At 35.7% G+C, this 20,771-nt stretch overlaps 1 protein-coding gene across 5 annotated transcripts in view; it reads right to left on the bottom strand.

Annotated features, from left to right (window-relative positions):
* Nucleotides 1–20,771, bottom strand: part of thsd7bb (thrombospondin, type I, domain containing 7Bb) — an 86,312-nt gene that overhangs the window by 44,125 nt on the left and 21,416 nt on the right. For all 5 annotated transcript variants that reach the window (XM_048172751.1, XM_048172749.1, XM_048172747.1 and 2 more), the window contains one exon: nucleotides 13,700–13,852. In XM_048172751.1, coding sequence (XP_048028708.1) covers nucleotides 13,700–13,826 — 127 coding nt within the window. In that variant the 5' untranslated portion in view covers nucleotides 13,827–13,852. The remainder of the gene's footprint in view (nucleotides 1–13,699; nucleotides 13,853–20,771) is intronic.

Here is a 20,771-nt window from a genome sequence, read left to right as displayed (position 1 = left end):
TCTTTTGCTTTAAATAGACAATATTCCTAACCGCTTATAGAATTACTAAGTGATACTGATGCTTCTGACCTCAGCCATTATATAAAATCCTGGATGTAGATCATTCATTTTAACTTTTACTCGACATCTTTTAGTGATAATTGTTTAAATTCAAAAGCAGCAAAAGCTGCCATCTGTTGAAATCGCTTCCATTATCCCCTATTAGAAATAAGGAGACAAAGAATAGAGAAGCGATGGGAACAAAGAGAGGAAAGACAAAAAGGCAGAGGGGGAACAGATGCTTCAAGCAGATAGTGGAAGTCTGACATCATTGCTATCGCTCCTCAGGGGATGTTAAAGGCCGTGTTCCCTTCATCAACCCACCAGTGAGGTCACCAAAAAGACCTACCATCCTCCAAATGCCACCTAATGCACAATGGCGCAGACAAAAAACCATGTGACGGAGCAAGCGAGCCATATGGGGTGACATCATTACTGTATGAGCACTGAGGTCAGCCAAAACCCTCGTCTGAGGCGAACACACATTTGATCATTAGACTAGGTCTTCACAGTGTGCTAATAATTACTGCTCATACACTCATCCTCCTTAGTCAAATATCAATTTACTCAGAGGCAGGGGGTTCAGGTAAGACTTTAACCGCAGAGGCCTGTCCTATAGAGATCTCCTGGCTAATCAGGATTCTGATGGATGGCATGCTGATTAAAGACTCTAGATGTGGGAATAATCACTTTGAACTGAAGCAATGTGAGAAAAACCACCAGGAAAGAGATTTTTTTGTTGTTGTGCTTTTCTCTGTCTGAACTGACATTTTTTGGGGGAGGAAAATGGAAAGACAAAGATAATGTGAAGCTTTTAACCCTCAAGTGCACATTTACTCAAGCTTTTCTGCTGGGATTTAGTGGAAACCAAAAATGCAGATCTATATCCATTGATTTTTCATATCCTTGTGAAAATTATCACTTTGGTTGCAGTCACTTGTACATACACTAGCATTCAGCAGTTTTTGAGGTTGGTATATTCCAATGTATCTGAAAGAAGTCTTTTATGCTCACCAATGCTGCATTTATTATTTTAAATGTATTAAAATAGAAAACAGTTATTTTATATTGCAATAATATTTCAGAATAATAAAGCTTTTACTCTATTTTTTATCAAAATAAATCCTTCAGAAATCATTCTAATATGCTGATTTGGTGCTCATGAAACATTTCTTATTCAATCTTGAAACCTGCTTTATATTTAATACTTAATATTTTTGTGGAAACTGTGATACATTTTTTTCAGGCTTCTTTGACGAATAGATGAATATATCAATTTTTAACCTGTGAAGAACATAATTTATCATTAAAGGATATTTTTTACATATAAATGACTAAGAATGGCCAACAAACAAACAATTAAATAAATAAATTTTATTAAAATCCCAAAAATAATTACAGTGGCCCCTATAGTATTTGAACACTTGAGCCACAATAATAATAATAAAAAACAATAGTCAAATACTTTTAAATATATTAAATCTTAATTCTAAAAAAACTATTTTTGTGAAATGCTGCGCTTGCAAAGTGTGCTATTTTTTAAAATAAAAGCCACTTAGTTTGATGTTTTGATATTTACTTTAATGCAATGACATTCAGACATTTCTAAGCCTCCGAATGCTTGAATGTACATACATTTTGTTGGAAGAGACACACACACACACACAAATATATGTGGTTTATGGGGACTCTCCATAGGCGTAACGATTTTTATACTGTACAAACTGTATATTCTATCCCCTTACACTAACCCTACCCCTAAACCTACCCATCACAGGAAATTGTGCACATTTTTTTGATTCCCCCCCAAAAAACACACCATTTATTGTTTTTTAAAGCCATTTGGCTTACGAGGACACAGAAAGTGTCCTCATAAACGATTATGTTGTAATACCCATATCATTATACACATTTGCGCCCTCATAAACCATATATACAAGAACACACACACACAGACAGTCACATTCACATATGTGACAAGCTCCTTCCAACTTTCAAACCGACTTGTATGTCTCACAGGGAGTTGATCGTTTATCTCCCTCCATCTCTCATGTGGCCATCATTGAAACGTAGCAAGCAGGCAGAGAGAAACAGAACTGAGATACAAGCAGGACCCTGTCCCATGGTGTCACAGCAACTTAAAGCTGTGAGATAGGATGAGGTCACTCCGAGGGCATCAGAAGCAAAGTCACTGTCGGTAAGATCGTGAGTGGTTTTACTCCATTTTGGCAGCACAAAGGCAGGCGTACAGACTGAACTAAGATGTCGTATCTAGTAGAATCCACATTATAAATTTCTATTTACTTGCAAAATGCAAATTTTGAGTGAAAATTGAAATTGGTTTTCATTCCCGTAGGTTTTTCCTCAGGCAAAACCCATCGGCCTCCACAGCTGAAAATATTTTATTAGCAACAATCGGAGGCTTTGGTTCAAACACACCTGAGACAGGTTATTTTCCGCTATTCAGACTTTCAAAAGCTTTAATCACCCAAAACCCACAAGCCTCCTTCTATGGTGGGATTCCTCAGTGGCTGTACCACCTCATCACCTCATGTTGACAACAGAGCTCATTTTTAAAACATTTTATGCATTTGGCAGATACTTCTTGTCCAAAACAACTTTAAACAATGCAAGTTATACATTTTCATCAGCACATGCATTCCCTGGCAATCTAACCTGTGACCTTGGCAAGTCTTTGCCAGCCTTAAAAAAAAAAAAAAAAAATGCAAACTAACAGCTGTGGAAAGTTTTATAGTGCTTCAGTACAATGTTTTTACCATGTATACACTGGAACAAAACTAGATCACACTTATTCAGAAATATGATTGGACCTCATTTAGGGCTGGTCTGAATATCATTTTTTGAGCTTCGAAGCTTCGGTAGTAATCAACATCGAATATTCGAAGCTTCAGAGGGAGGGGGCTGAACATATTCTCCTCTAATAAAGGCAAAATATGGTGTGGCCCCTTTAAGAGCTGCAGTTGAACTATCTGCATTGTACAGCATGTACTGTATGCGGGTTATTTCTGTTTTTCTGTTGCTCATTTAAAGTTATTTTCTTTATTAAAGGTGCTAAAGAGGATCTTTTCATCGACTGAGAAACCAAAGACTGTTAGTGAGTTTTTGAAATGAGCGCATGCATAAGAACAACCCCCCCCCTCGAGGGAACGCCTCCCAAAACTCGTGCACGAGTATTGGAACACGAGTGTTTACCACCGGCATTCGCTGTGTCGTGTTAGTGGATTCATTATGTCGGACTCACCGCAGGTAACTCATAATCTGCAGTTGTTACTCCTGTCTCCTGACAAAAACATTGCAAGCGGCGCCTGTGGAGTGTGGAAAGTTACTGGAGCGCGCAACCGCGCTCATCTCTCAAGGAACGTCACGGCAGTGATTGACAAGCCAGAGGGCCGATCGTTTACGCGATCATCATTGGCTGATGTTTTTAAGGCCCTACCTCATGCACAGTATATTGTATATTAATATTATTCCTTTCAGTGCACCTAATAAATAGTCTTTTATCAGTTAGTAAAGACAGTTTCAAGTAATATTGCAAAAATGTATAAAACAAAACATCCTCTTTAGCACCTTTAGGTAATGCAGTGGACGGCATAACATTTGTGACAGACAGTTACACGTGTTTCATGGGGAATAAAGCGCCAGTTGTGAAATGTCAATCGCCTCCATGAAGTCTGTCTGGTATCAATAACTCAAGCTAAGTGAGCAAACATATCCATATTTGCTGCATACACAACGCCTTACAGTAGGAATCTCTGTGTCTGTTTGCATTTTGATAATGTCGAGAACTGTTCATCCAACTGACTTCACACGTGGCGGGTGTGTTGCTGCGGACCCAAGGGAGTGCAGTGTCGCATTTGGCGCAATATGGACACATTTCAGAATTTTAATAAACTACAGAACAGCGAAATAAACTAGCTGAAAGCTGCGCGCCTCATGTGAGCAGGGCTTATTCTTCGAGAACGGACACTGCACTAGTGATATAAAACACAGTTCTGTTAAGAGCAATACTTTTAATAAGGCTGCCTAACATTTTTCTAAAAAACAAGGTTGGGTTCCTTCAACTGTCCATCCTATTAAAAAAGGCTAGGCTATATAAGATAATTGTAAAAAAAAAAGAGCATTGAATTTGTCCAGATTATAGTGTAAACATTCAAGCGCGAATGAGAACCGTTTCGCGAGGGGGATGCCAGTTGTGTGAAAAACAAAACCAAAAAAAAAAAAAAAAAAAACGAATATTCGAATCCCAAAATTGAAAATCAAATACCAACGAATAATCAAATAATCGAATATTCAGGTTCAGCCCTAACCTCTTTATAATCAACAAGATCTTAAAAGGATAGTTCACCCAAAAATGAAAATTCTGTCATCATTTACTTACCCTCAAGTTGTTCCAAACCTTTCCAAACAGTTGACGGGCCCCATTGACTTCCAAAGTACTTTTTTTCCAAATTATGGAACACTCCAAAAAAATGAACTTTCACTGTTATTAGTTTCACTCAAACCATCCTTGTTCACATTACATAAAACACTCATGTAACTACATGAACTTAATTTAACTGAGTTGTTTCTACTAAAATTTTACTTAAGTGTTTGTTGGGTCAACTTAACATTGCTGAGTGAAACGCACAAATTAATGTTGACATAACTAACTGGGCAGTGGATCCGTAGTTCCCATCACGCTTTGCAAAGGACTGCAGTAGAGTAAATTTAGGAATTGTTATTTTATGTGTTTTTTTTTCGGTATAGGGAAAGATGTTGTTAGTTTCTGTTAGTGTTTATTGTTCAGTTATGTTGGACATTTAGAGGAGTTTCTGTAATGTTTTAGAATTTTGTGGTTATGCAGAATACCATTATGCAGAAGAGTGGCGCCTGTGTTTAGGCTGTAAGCACTCATATATGTTTGTAGGATGGAATTCCTGCTCTCAATTTAATTGCGTTTGTTATTTTTCTGAGTGCATTTTGTAGAGCAAATAGTTCATTTAATAAGGTAAATTAAGTCAATAAATGTGTTCACCTTACATAATAAGCATAACATTATAAAGTAAACTGCACATATAAATATAATGTGACAGTGACAAATTCAAATGATTTGTTTTTACTCAGATATTTTGTCAGCTTTACTTGAATTTATTTTGTTCATACAACTAAATTGTTATTTGTACAAATTACTCAATATAGTTTGGTTGGAACCACTTGACACTGCTTTTTTAAGGAAATCCAACAATTAATTTTTTTGAGTGAAGTCAATGGGGCCCTGGGCCTGTTTGGTTACCCATATTCTTTTCTGTTTAGCAGAAGAAAGACCTTCAAATTCAAACTTCGGAACGGTAGTGTATTATGCATTAAAAAATATTCTCTACATGTAAACCAATAACTAATGCGAGTATAGGAATTTAGATGCTATTTTGCTATTTAGATGCTAAATAGCACACAACTATGCTAAAAATTTTGTAACATGTAACTTTAAAAACAGTTGAATAAGAGTGCACAATGATAACCAAAACACATTAAGTTTAGTGTAATTGAAAATTGGCTACTGTGTCTTGCTACAAACAAGTGCACTGGTACATATGCTACGCAGCACGACTCAACAACACAGCCCTTGTTTATGCCGAAATAAATCGAATTATGAATTTATGATGTCTGAAAGTGTCAGGACCATTATTGTTGTTTACACATTTTAAAAAGTACAAAACATTTCCTGACCCAGAGGTCTCTAGAGATGGGCAGCATCCTCCCTCTCAACAGTGTGAAGAAATGTTCTCTGACACTCACACACTTTTTGGACACAGCCTGGGTGAAACAATAGGGCACATGACAGATTAATTACTCGCTGATGGTCACAGATGCAATTACAGTGCTTTTCTGCCCATCACAGACACTTTAGCAAAGGAAATGGAGCTGTTTTTGGCCCGTCACGATTCAGTTGGAGTTTGGGCTGACGATTGGTGGATTTGACATCTTAAATTCAAAAGGCTTGGGATGTTGCACTGGTTTACTTGTCTGTAAAACACTAGTCACAAGGTTATTATGACCAAGTACTTTTATTTTGAACAACATATCTATAGTTTTATCATTTCAATCCCAACAAGCCTCTTCTGCCCATTTAAAAAGTAATCATGTACTCACTCTTATTCCAGACCTGTATGACATGCATACATACTTTGTAGACTATTTCAGATGTTTTTGTAGGTCAATGGAGGTCCAAAGTATCACACCCCATTGATTTTTTTGTTGTTGTGTGGACTAAAAATAAATAAATAAATAAAATAAATTTTTTTCAAAATTTCACATAATAAAGAATTGTATATGTGCATGTATAAATATATACATTTCGTTTTAAGTGTCCAAATATATTTTGGAGCTACTATATAAGTAAACTCTCCAAAATGATGGTTCTAAAAGTTTTTTTTTTTTTGCAGCAATGTCATTGAAGAACTTTTTTTGGTTCCCCAAAGAACCTTACCGTGAATAACCATATTTTTTCTTAGGCCCCTGTTTACACTAGGAAGAGGATTAGGGCCAAGCAATAATAAAAAAAAATATAACCATCTCGAGATTAAAGTTGTTGAATTTCGAGAAAAATCTCGTTAAATTTCGAGAAAAAAGTCAAAATAAAATGTTGAGAATAAAGTCATTAAATTACGAGAAAAAAGTTGTTAAATTACGAGAACAAATTTGTTAAATTATGAGAAAAATGTCATTACATTTCGAGAAAAAAGTCGAGATAAAACGTTGAGAATAAAGTCATTAAATTACGAGAACACATTCGTTAAATTATGAGAAAAATGTCGAGATAAAATGTTGAGAATAAAGTCATTAAATTACGAGAAAAAAGTCGTTAAATTATGAGAAAAATTTTGTTAAATTTCGAGAAAAAAGTCAAGATAAAATGTTGAGAATAAAGTCATTAAATTATGAGAATAAAGTCATTAAATTACGAAAAAAAAAGTGGTTAAATTATGAGAACAAATTCGTAATTTAACGACTTTTTTCTCATAATTTAATGACTTTATTCTCAACATTTGATCTCGACTTTTTTCTCAAAATTTAACAACATTTTTCTCATAATTTAACGAATATTTTCTCGTAATTTAACGAGTTTTTTCTCGTAATTTAATGACATTATTCTCAACATTTTATCTCGACTTTTTTCTCGAAATTTAACGAGTTTATTCTCAACATTTTATCTTGAATTTTCTCAATATTTAACAAGTTTTTTTCTAGTAATTTAATGATTTTATTCTCAACATTTTATCTTGAATTTTTTCGATATTTAACAAGTTTTTTTCTAGTAATTTAATGATTTTATTCTCAACATTTTATCTCGACTTTTTTCTCGAAATTTAACGAGTTTTTTCTCGAATTTAACAACTTTAATCTCGAGATGGTTTTATTTTTTTATTATTGCTTGGCCCTAATCCTCTTCCGTAAGTGCGTTTTCGATTGAAAACGCACAAGTTTTGCTACAGTTATGCCTGTCGTTTACACTACGCTGGTGTTTTCGAAACTCAAAAACGCAGACTTTCAAAAACGCTGCAGTCCCCGTTTTTGTTTGTAAATGCAGGGTTGCGTTTCAGTATAAACAAACTAAAATGGAGACTTATGAAAACTATGGCGTGGCTGCCCACGTTGGTGCTGCGTATCCTTGACGACCATGTAAATAATAACATTAAGACAGAACTGCAATCTTTGCTGGCTTTGCTGTCATTTTTAGCAGCCGTTGTGCAGTTAAACTCTGCATTTTTTAATACTGCAGAATTTTTTAATACTAATACTCTTGTCTACATGCGCAAGAGGCAACTGTTTACACTTGTACGACTATGCCCAGTGTGCATGAACTGTCATGTGACATGCGTTTTCGGTAGTGTAGTGTAGAGGGAGATCGTTTCTGAAACTCTGTGGAAACACCAGTGTAGACAAGGATCGCTTTCTTTTTTCGCTATTTTAAAAATGAAAACGCACTACGGGGCCTAAGCCTGAACTTGCATTTTAAAAATCTAAAGAACCTTTATATACTATAAAGATCCTTTTGTGCAATGAAAAGCTTTCATGGATGTTAATGATTCTTCATGGAGGTAGAGGTCATATGAGATAATGCAATTATCCATCCCAGTCAATTTCAACTTTTTGACAGTCTTTTGTGAACTAGAGCTCCTATATAGAGAACAGGCACTTCTGATTTAACAGGAATCATCTCATGAACACCAACTATCATTTTGTGAAAGGCTCTGTGTGCCCTCCACGGTAATCAGTCAAACAGAGAGAAAGAAAGAAATGAGTGCACAACTAATGAACTGAACAGAAAACAAAAGACAAATGGATAATATATGGTCAATATTCACTGCTGAAGAATTGCTTGCTTCTTTTCTGTGGACTCTTCATATACAAAAAAAAAAAAAAAAAGAGTATTTGAAAAAGGAAAGAATGTGTATTGTACTCATGTCTCATTACATATTATACTGTGAGAGATCATCACTGTCCTATCATATTGGCAGTCAAACAGCTTCATTCTTGGTCCTGTTCATTCCATGGAAAATAAATCATAAAAAATGTTCTATCTATCTCATTTGCCTTAATGAATCTCTTATGTATTGCATTATACTGAAGACTATTGTGCACATTTACATCAGTGATGTCTGAGTACCTTCACTGAATTATTCATAAGAAGACTTGGCCCTATCCTATACGAACACTTTTTCAAGTAGTAGACAAGTAGTAGTAGTAGTAGTAGTATAAATAAATCATTTTTAATAGCACCTTTCATAAATAAAATGCAGCTCAATCTGCATCACGGGTCAGAATATATATTTTTAGAAAAGAAAAACAGCAAATGTGTATATGATTGGTGCAAAGGTATAAAGCTTTCGAATCCTAGTTTTGTATATTTTTCAACATTGTTGTGATATGCTATACCAAGGCTTTCATTGTATGAACTGCATGCCATGTTGTATATTTTATTTTAACGCATATGTGAGCTGCATTTTATGTATGAAGACGTGTTCCTGTTGCTTAAACAGTTGAGCATGGCTGATGCAAGAACTTGAACTCCAAAATATGTAGTGGATTAAATCACCTTCAAAATGTCAAGAGAAATGTTAAAGACCTCAATCGAGGTGAAATTACAATTTAGGTTGTATGGATTTTAGAACATGTCTGTTTAGCTTTATGCTACACTGTAAACCCTAATGCTCAAAATGCTTAATTGGTTTGAGTAGGAAAAACTTAAATTGAACAAATTAGTTCAGTTAAATTAACTGTTATGAGTATTTAGAACTTTCTTTTTCACAGCACTGACATATTTCAAATAAACTGAACTGTTTCATTGTTTTGAGTTGTATGAACTAATTTCTTTTAATTTAGACTAACTTAAGTTTAACTGAAACTGGGCTAGGATTTCTATTTCCCAGCATGCTTTGCCCATGGCACTCAAAGGGGAGAGTAAATGCTAAAATTAAGTGTAATATAATGTATTAGGGTTTATAGTAAAGTAAACAACCAACGCTATCTCACGAACAATTCGTACATATTTTACGAGGTGGCAAATTCGTACGAATTCGTACAACCTCACTCGTACGCATTCATACGATTTGTCTAAACCCCAGTGGCAGGTAGGGTTAGGGGTAGGTCATTAGCCACCTCGTAAAATACATACAAATTGCCATGAGATCAGGTTGAAATAACTCCTTTGATTTGCAAGAACTCAAAATAAAAAAAAATTAACTAAATATTTTATGTTAACTGAGTTAGCTCACTCAGTACTTCAAGTTAGGAGCAATTAACATGCATGAGTACTGCAAACTTAAAACTTGACAGTTCTGCTTACTTAAAATTGGGAACATCATTCTGTGCGCATACTTTATCTGCTAATATAATTTATTTTGTCAGCTTTTATGAGGACACACTGTAAACCCAATAAGTTGGGCTAACTCAAAAAATTGAGGTAATCAGTGACATCAAATGTTTTGAGTTAGCCCAACTTATTGGGGTTTACAGTGCAGTGTCCTCATAAAAGCTGACAAAATAGGCTATATTCAGATATACAGCATGTGCACAGAATGTAGTAGTTCTCATTCAGAAACAGATCAAAAATTATGATTCATCTTGTTTGCATTTGGCATGTACACATTTTTGTCCACGTTAGATAAAATGACAATGTCTCTTTCCATAATACTGCTTAAAAGCATCAAATCTGCTCGAGTCAGACTCCCTGTCTTCATCCGTATCTTGAAGGTTAATTTTCACCTTCTTGTTTTGCGAGACAGACTCATTTTCTCTCCAGTTTGTGACGTCAGATAGAAGAACTCCAGGGAGACTTGTTCAAAATGAGGTTTTCAAGCCTTCAGAGTGCTTTTAAGATTCAAACTCAAGAATTTGCTCTCCTATCTCCACATGTATTTCTAATTTCCAGGAAAACTGAACAAAATTAAGTGCACACACACACACACACACACACAAAAAAAAGCTCGAGAAAATTGGACCTTGAATACAAAAGAAAGTGAGTGGGTAGGTGGACAAATGAGCACTTCTTCACAGACAGAACGAAACTGGACACACTCCTTCAGGATGAAACCAGTATTGATTTTACATTCCAGGAATCATCACCCCTGTGGACCTGCAGAGCTCCTGTTCGATCCACACACAGCACGGGAGGAAACCTGCTCAGGGCCTCTGAGAACTGACCACTGCTTCATAGAGAAACTTCAATGTTCTCATATCATTCTTACTTCATCTATAAAACATTTTCACAGTTGCCTTCATTAGCATTAGTCCTGTTGATATGTCCCAGTTCGGGGGGACTTTTACAATAGCTTTCGAGGGGAGTCAACTTTTTAAAAGAAACTTCAAACCGAAATGATCTTTTGGGGCCTCATAGTTATTTAAAACAAATCTGTGATATTTATTATATGTAAATTGATTACAAATAAAAAAATAAAAAATGAAAGTAGCTATGTTTTGTCCAACAATGATCCTAACTTACCAAGGCTGCATTTATTACAGAAATATTGTGAATTATAATTACTATTTAAAATAACTGTTTTGTATTTGAATATATTTTAAAATGTAATTTCTTCCTGCGATTCAAAGCTTAATTTTTAGCATAATTACTCCAGTCTTCAGTAGGTGTGGGAATCACAGGGTACCTCATGATACGATACGATACGATACACGATACATGGTTCACGATACCAATAATATCACGATACAGCGATTCTGCGATAATCAATATAATGCTAGACAATCATATAATGATACATCATGATATCTGTCTAAATAGGAAAACAAAATGCCATGAAAATGTTAAGTCCAGACTTTGGACTTAAACGTGACTGGGGCATTTATTATTTGACTCACTCTGCTGTCTGCCATCCCATTAAAAAAACTGCTGCGCTGCTTCTAATTTTTTTTTTTTCCTCAGCATTTTGGATGACAATTGTAACTATTTAAAATGTCACTTTTGACAATTTAATGCATCCTTGCTCAATAAAAGTATTTCTTTCTTTCAAAAAACAAAACCAAAACAAAATAACAAAATCTTACTGACCCCAAACTTGTGAACAATACGTGAAAATGGATATTAAAAATGATTTCCCCATTAAAGGGTTAGATCACCCAAAAATGAAAATTCAGTCATTTATTACTTACCCTCATGCCGTTCCAGACCCGTAAGACCTTCGTTAATCTTCGGAAATGCAAATTAAGATATTTTAGTTGAAATCCGATGGCTCTGTGAGGCCTCCATAGGTGTATCCATGTACTAAAAACATATTTAAATCAGTTCATGTGTGAGTACAGTGGTTCAGTATTAATATTATAAAGTGACAAGAATATTTTTGGTGCGCCAAAAAAACAAAATAGTGATGGGCGATTTCAAAACACTGCTTCAGGAAGCTTCAGAGCGTTATGATTCTTCTGTGTCGAATCATGATTCAGATCACGTGTCAAACCGACAAACTGCTGAAATCACGTAACTTTGGCGCTCCGAACCGCTGATTCGACACGCTGATTCATAATGCTCCAAAGCTTCCTGAAGCAGTGTTTTGAAATCGCCCATCAATACATAAGTTTTTGGCGCACCAAAAATATTCTCGTCGCTTTATAATATTAATATTGAACCACTGTAATCACATGAACTGATTTAAATATGTTTTTAGTACCTTTATGGATCTTGAGAGAGGAAATGTCATTGCTCCCTATGAAGGCCTCACGGAGCCATCGTATTTCAACAAAAATATCTTAATTTGCGTTCCGAAGATTAACAAAGGTCTTACGGGTGTGGAACGGCATGAGGGTGAATTAATCTGAATTTTTATTTTTGGGTGGACTATTCCTTAAACAAGAGTGGTCAGGCATCCCAGACCCACAATTTGGTACCTGCATCCAGTAAAGGAAACTGAATGATGCTCATTTCCGTGTTTATTTACTGATAATGGCAGTTGCCTGATATGAACCCCCCGCCTGAGGTCTTCATAGGCAAATGTTGGATGTTTTGTTACAAGTTCTGGAGAAGTGCTTAATTGCAGCATCTTGAAATAAGCTCACAGTAGCTTGGATGCGCCGGACGGCATTAATAGGCCAAGTAATAATCTTCTGTTCTTTGCGAGCTGTCAATCTCACGCTTAACAATTGTTGCCATGGTGACGTGAGGAATTCTCAGTGCAACTCCAGCTGGATATAAGATTGATCAGACTTCACAGATAACACAGGCAGATGGTCTCACAGTTTTCTGAACTGCTGTACATAGATGCCTGCTGATCCAAGATTTGCGACAACAAGGATCAATATCCAACCTTGAGCACTTATTCTTTTCTATTCAACACTTCTGTTTCCCTCTATCAAATGCAGAATAGAAATGTGCATTACCTTGCTTCTCGACTGACTGTACTACACAAAAAAACTGTCATTCACACATTTGATTATGCAATCCCAATTTGTGACTCCAACTGGATATGACCACAGAGAAACGAAAAAGTGTCAGAATTCTCTGGCTCAGGCTGTAATTGGATCTTACAAACACAAACTGTGTGTTTAGCATTTCTGAAAACCCTGAAATAATTGATGCATTTTTTTTGTCTGTGAAAATATCAGACTAAGATTTACCCTGTGCTCTATTAAAAAAACATTTCATGCAAAAATGGAAATTATGTCAACATTTACTCACCCTCATGCCATCACTAATACTGTATGATTTTTTTTTTTTTTTTTTTTTTTTAAAGGCTTTTTAAAGAATATCTTGGTCATTCTCAAAGCAAATGAGGACTGATCATCCAAAAATGACCAAAAAAGCACCTTTAAAAGTATCTTGTGCGCTATATTCTTGTGCACTTATACTATACAAGTCTTGATATGATAGCTTTGGTCTGACAAAATGGCCAAAGATACATTGAAAACCTTAGCAGCCTATGGTACATTCATCTGAACAAATAATTCTTTTGAATTGGATTTTTGGTCATATTTTTTTCAAAAAGTCCCCTTTTGTGTTCTACAAAAGAAAGAAAGTCATACCATTTCGTAACAACATGACTATGAGTAAATGATGGCAAGTAATCATGGTAGAAAAATACTCATAAACTCAGCTAGGGACAGCGTAAATGTATTTCATCCTGTCGTACCAAGAAAAAAAGTATTGTCAACCCACCTGTTTTCCAGATGTACTGGCTTCTTTTTGGTGCTTCTGCCCCCAGTGGAAGAGACATTAGTGCTACATAAAGGAGAGAAGCCCACAGGGAGAAGGAAAAGGTAATCTCATGCCTCAGAAATGCCATCTTCTGTCAGCCTGTTGCTATCTAACCTGCAACAGAAATACACACAATAGCTAGTAAATTAGTTGTAGAAAGTTAAGACATCTTATGTACAGTTTCATGAAAAATTAGACATCAGTGTAGACATACAAAAATACCACAACATTCATATTTTTATATATTTTGCACATTGATATGCAGCTTCTAAGGTGCTGTGTGTGGTTGTGTAGTGGTTGCTTACTGGACAGAGTTTGAATAATTTGGTTTCTCACTGCTTCATTGTAAGTCAATGGGATCTTTTGGCCCATTTTCTCCAACAAGCATCTAAAGTAACACCACTGTCATGTCATGTCTTGTTTTGGTATTGTTTCATGTTCACGTTTCATGGTTTGTTATAGTTATGCTTTGTTTGTTTTCCTTGTTTTGCCATGTGTGCCCTCATGTGTTCATGTCATGTGCTTCCCCTGTCTCATGTGTCATGTTCTGATTGGTTGTTTGTCATGTGATTTCAGTTCTGTCTTGCCATTGGTCCTTTGTCTTCATTGTTCACAGGTGTTCCTTGTTTATCATTAGTCCCTTTGTATAAATAGCTCTCATGTTCCATTGTTACCTTGTCTAGCTTTGTTTAATGTAACCCGCTATGTGCCGTGCCGTGCCGTGCCGTGCCGTGCCGTGCCGTGCCGTGCCGTGCCGTGCCGTGCCGTGCCGTGCCGTGCCGTGCCGTGCCGTGCCGTGCCGTTTTTTTCATCAGAAATATAATATTTTATCCACTAAAGGAAAACATATTATAATCTTGCACAAATATTTGTTGGGTGAAATTACCTTGATGACAGATTTTTGTTTGTTTTTGAAGTGTGTCTTGAGATCAAAATAATGAATTATATATAAAAAAGTTAATTTCTACATCTAAATACTTCAGAAAAATCGTTTTTTAGACTGAGTTTTTTTTTAAATTTCAAATTTACATTGAAATTTAAGTTTAAACTGATCAAGAAAATAACATAGCTGGCCAGACAAGGCCTGATTGAAATGAGTCAAAATGGTGAAATCCTAAATAATCAAAAATTAAGCAATAAGCTATTAAAATATAAAATCCTTCATTTTCTAGAACAGATCAGAACAAAGTGCTTCAGCTTATATTTACTGAGTAGTACTAATTAACTTCCAGCCACAGATCCAGATGTGTTTCATTTCCTAGATGTTGGTTTAAATATGTCTCAAGTTGTAGCACAATCAGTCAGAGGAAGTGAGAAATCTATGATTTGCCAGAGAAGAATACCTCCCTGGAGACACTGGACATATTTCACAAAAGCTAAACCTGTGAAATCCTTCCTCTGTATCTGTTTCTCTCACTCTTTGTCTCATTTTATTCTCCTGTCTCTAAGGCACATATAAACACCTTCCTGAGGGGGAAAAATATCCATGCAGTCTCTTGAAGGGAATTCATTGGCGCTCGTTAGAGCTGACTGGATGAAGCGTGTGCTCTGCTCAAGGAGAACATTTAAAGAGATGAACTGGACACAAAGAGCCGTGGCTGATTCCACTCAGCTAAATTACGTCTGCCACATTCCCACCATGTCAAATCCGTTACTTAGGGCAGAGAAGAAAGGTTGAAAAGAAGAGGAGGGAAAGAGAGAACAGACAGAAGGTGAAGAAGAGCAGGAGAGATAGTGACAAAATACTGCATAGAGATTTTTATGTAGCAGTAGAATTTTTTTTTTTAGCTGAATGACTAAATTACAGAGACAATTAACTCCAAAGAGCCACTTACTAATCGTGGATCTCTACTGGAACATCTGTTTCAGGCAAACAGTAGTCAATTAACCCTATAATTTGGAATAGAACAGTATTGTATATCATATTATGATATGGTATGGTACTGTAAAATATAGTGCGGAATAAAATAAAATAAAAAATAAAACAAAATAAAAAGGATCTAGAAAAATAGGTAAATATAAACAAATGTAAGCAGAATATAGTTAAATATAAGCTATACATATATATATATATATATATATATATATATATATATATATATATATATATATATATATATATATAAAGTTATGACCACCTTCCTAACATTGTGTTGATCCCCCTTTTGCTGCCAGCAGCAACAGCCCTGACCCATCGAGGCATGGACTCTACTAGACCCCTGAAGACGTGCTGTTGTTTCCGGCACCAAGATGTTAGCAGTAGATCCTTTAAGTCCTGTAAGTTGCAAGGTGAAGCCTCCATGGATCGGACTTGTTTGTTCGATTGGATTGAGATCTGGGGAATTTGGAGGCCAAGTCAACACCTCAAACTCGTTGTTGTGCTCCTCAAACCATTCCTGAACCGCTTTGTGGCAGGGCGTATTATCCTGCTGAAAGAGGCCACAGCCATGCGGGAATACCGTTTCCATGAAAGGGTGTACATGATCTGCGACAATGCTTAGGTAGGTGGTACGTGTCAAAGTAACATCCACATGGCATCACGCTGCCTCCGCCGGCTTGCCTTCTTCCCATAGTGCATCCAGGTGCCATGTGTTCCCCAGGTAAGTGACGCACATGCACCTGGCCATCCATGTGATGTAAAAGAAAACATGATTCATCAGACCAGGCCACCTTCTTTCATTGCTCCGTGGTCCAGTTCTGATGCTCACGTTAGCGCTTTCGGCGGTGGACAGGGGTCAGCATAGGCACCATGACTGGTCTGCGGCTATGCAGCCCCATACGCAGTAGCTCGGCTGTTGGATCGGACCACACGGGTCAGCCTTCGTTCCCCACGTGCATCAGTGAGCCTTGGCCACCCATGAACCTGTCACCAGTTTACCACTGTTCCTTACTTGGACCACTTTTGATAGATAGTGACCACTGCAGATTGGAAACACCCCACAAGAGCTGCAGTTTTGGAGATGGTCTGACTCAGTCGTCTAGCCATCACAAATTGGCCCTTGTCAAACTCGCTCAAATCCTTATGCTTGCCCATTTTTCATGCTTCTAACACATCAACTTTGAGGACAAAATGTTCACTTGCTGCCTACTATAACAGGTGCCATGATGAAGAGATAATCAGTGTGTAATGTTACTTTTCAAAGGGGGTGTACTCATTTACGCTGAGCACTGTATATATATATATATATATATATATATATATATATATATATATATATATATATATATATATATATATATATATATAGTACAGTCCAAAAGTTTGGAACCACTAAGATTTTTAATGTTTTTAAAAGAAGTTTCGTCTGCTCACCAAGGCTACATTTATTTAATTAAAAATACAGTAAAAAACAGTAATATTGTGAAATATTATTACAATTGAAAATAACTGTGTACTATTTAAATATATTTGACAAAGTAATTTATTCCTGTGATGCAAAGCTGAATTTTCAGCATCGTTACTCCAGTCTTCAGTGTCACATGATCCTTCAGAAATCATTCTAATATGCTGATTTGCTGCTCAATAAACATTAATGATTATTTTCAAAAAAAAAATTTCAGGATTCGTTGATGAATAGAAAGTTCAAAAGAACAGCATTTATCTGAAATACAAAGCTTCTGTAGCATTATACACTACCGTTCAAAAGTTTGGGGTCAGTAAGAATTTTTATTTTTATTTTTTTGAAAAGAAATGAAATAAAAGAAAACTTTTATTCAGCAAGGATGCATTAAATCAATCAAAAGTGGCAGTAAAGACATTTATAATGTTACAAAAGATTAGATTTCAGATAAACACTGTTCTTTTGAACTTTCTATTCATCAAATAATCCTGAAAAAAAATATTGTACACAAATATTTTGTACAATTGTACACATTAAATGTTTCTTGAGCAGCAGATCAGCATATTAGAATGATTTCTGAAGGATCATGTGACACTGAAGACTGGAGTAACGATGCTGAAAATTCAGCTTTGCCATCACAGGAATAAATTACTTTGTGAAATATATTCAAATAGAAAACAGTTATTTTAAATTGTAATAATATTTCACAATATTACTGTTTTTTTACTGTATTTTTAATTAAATAAATGTAGCCTTGGTGAGCAGACGAAACTTCTTTTAAAAACATTAAAAATCTTAGTGGTTCCAAACTTTTGGACTGTACTGTATATATATATATATAAATCAACCCCACATTTAAAAAACACCACTTGATTGTGATTTTACTGAAGGTTCACTGGCTGCAATTGTCTGCAAATAGCTCTTATTTCTGCTTCCAAGAGTCTTTACTAGCCTCATGTTTATTAGCTACTCATCTCCATAACTTTCCACTGCTTTTCCCCTGATGTTTCTGAGAGATAATTCCTCTTCTTTCTCCACATCTGTCTCTTCCCTTTGCTATAATCCCCATATCACTCCAATTCCCATCCAAAAATGTAAATCACATTTCATTCAGCAAAACACTGACTGGATCTGCATCAAATGTTTGGTTAGCTGCATTGGCTTTGTCATCCAGTTTGAAAGGCCTGTCACAACTGAAGTGAGCTTCGAGACACAGTTCTGCGCTCCTTTCCTCCAAGTGCTGTTATCTTAGAATTCCCTGCTCATCCCGTCGTGAGACTGTAGATTGACGCATAGCATTAAACATGTCTGTTAGCGCTGACCGGAGAGCGGAGAGTAATTACAAAGCTAATCAGTTTCGACAGGGCTCCATTCACTCACGGGCTCTCACACATGTGCAGACTCCAATTCATCCGAGCACACACAAAGTAGAAGTAGAGATCTACAAATGGCTGCCTGATTAAAACACTCATTTTTCAAGAAGGGCGGACTGATTTGAAGAATTGCGGGGCTCAAGCATTCACTGAAAAGTTTAATTAAATAGTTTGTTTGGCTGATTAAATGGGTGCATCCTTTTCATTAAACCTAGAAACCTTCAGTTCTGTTTTGAGGGTCGAGAGGGTGTAAAGAAAAGAATAATGAACAAATTTATCTTAATCTCCCGCATACAGACATCATTAAGCCCACGGGAAACACACAAACACCCACTTCCTAATATAAGAGGTCTATTCTAGGCAGTCTGTTTCAGCCGTTTTAATATATATGCATGCATTTAGAAGCCTTTTTGCAGCTTTAATCATAGCAATAACAAGCACATTAATTTCCATGGCAATTTTCAGCTGGGTTTGTAGGACGTCTCAACCCTTGAAATTTTCACCTGCTAGAAGTGCAATGACATTTTCATAATGCCAGCTTTGGAATGCCGTCTCATTTAAAACATTTAACTCGGGTGTTAAAATTCACCCTTCTTTCATAACGTCTCCCACGCTTGAGCTTTAGAGTTGACTCAAATGTTCACGCTTCAGGTGTGGAGGAACTCAGATATCCGAATTAAATGCCAACATGACTCACCTTTATTTAACCTTTACTTCAAGAGTATTGTAGTAATTATCCTGGAGGACAACCGAGCTAATGTTGCGTTATTGCGGCGGCTGCCCTCGCAGATGTTTTCTCTTTATGAATTGGAGATCTTATTTTCTTTTTTAGGATAATTAACGTGTAAACGCACAGGTTACGTTAATGAAGAGAGCAAAAAGAACTTTCAAGTGATGATCGATTGGCATTTAACAGTGCTCTTTCACACAATGGAAACACACTGACTATTGAATTGCACTGTTAAAAGAAAGATTTTGTAGCGCATGGTTAATGATACCAGGTTTTAGTTTGGACCAAAAAATGTCCATGATATTTTCGAATGAGCTATATTTATGCAATTGTATGTGCACTCTTAGCCCGGATTTTATATTTACTTAAAAATATAATTACAATATACTTAAAATATTTAAGTTTGGTTGCATTACTTATAAAATATAAGTATATTCTACTAATTTGTGGGTGTGTTTGAATGTGTTAATAAATGTAAGTTAAATGCACTTAAATTATGAAGTTTTTCTCCTGACCACGCCTCCTACACACTGGTTTCTCGGCAGGTAATGACGCCATTTTGTCGTCATTGAGCAGTTGGAACATTTGTTTTGGCTGTTCTACAGACATTTTTTCCAAACATTTACCTTTTTATAGTTTTTCACCAAAGGAGAAAATCACAATTTTTAAGTTACCATCATCGAGGTCAGGGTTTGTTTTAGTTGAGCTCTTGACCCTTGACTTTTTTATATTAGATTTTGTTTGGGCAGTTTTAACTGCATTAAAACCAACCAGACAAGCAAAGTTAAAAGAAGATCAGGTGGTGTTGGTTATGTTTTCACATAATCATTATTTGATCTGAATCACTGAACACATTTAGAGCCCAATCTCTGAGTTAGATTTACATTATTGATTACAGCAGCACTGTGATTCTACAGCGGAAGAGCAACTTTACAATACAATTTTTTATTTTTTTTTAAGTTGTCCTTGTCACAATATATATATATATATATATATATATATATATTATAGGCACACACAGACATCAAGAATCAGCGTATGAACGGTGACAAGCATCATATTCTGATAAACAGATCAACTCTGAACATTAGAAAACAAGCTACTAAAAAGTCACAGAAAAACAGCAAAATTTAAATAGTGAGAATAAAGAAAATTACTAAGACAATTCAGCTCATAATTTATTCATGCAGCAATGCATGATGGGAGGCAAGGATGAATTTTGATTGGTGGCAAGTTAACTTGCTTAGTACATTGAACTTAAATATATTAGGTGTAATAACTACAAAGTAATTAATATTACAAAACATTTTAAGTTAAATGAACTCGAATTATTAAGTTCACATTACTTAATCATTACTTAGTTTTTTTAGGGCAACCAGTTTCCTCAAATTTGTTAAGTAAATTCAATTTATCTGGGCTAACAGTGTGCAGATCAGTTTGGCTTTTTCACAATTACACTACACTGTAAAAAAAAAAAAAAAAACTGTTAAACTGTTGGTTTAACTTTAAAATGTAAGTTGCCTGGTTGCCTTAAAATTTTGAGTTAATTGAAATTAAAAATTTGAGTTAATACATCAAATGCAATTGGT

Source organism: Megalobrama amblycephala, linkage group LG21 (genome assembly GCF_018812025.1).
Source record: "Megalobrama amblycephala isolate DHTTF-2021 linkage group LG21, ASM1881202v1, whole genome shotgun sequence".
Classification (NCBI taxonomy): domain Eukaryota; kingdom Metazoa; phylum Chordata; class Actinopteri; order Cypriniformes; family Xenocyprididae; genus Megalobrama; species Megalobrama amblycephala.
Note: the sequence above shows the minus strand (reverse complement) of the source record. Positions and strands in the feature narration are given on the sequence as shown.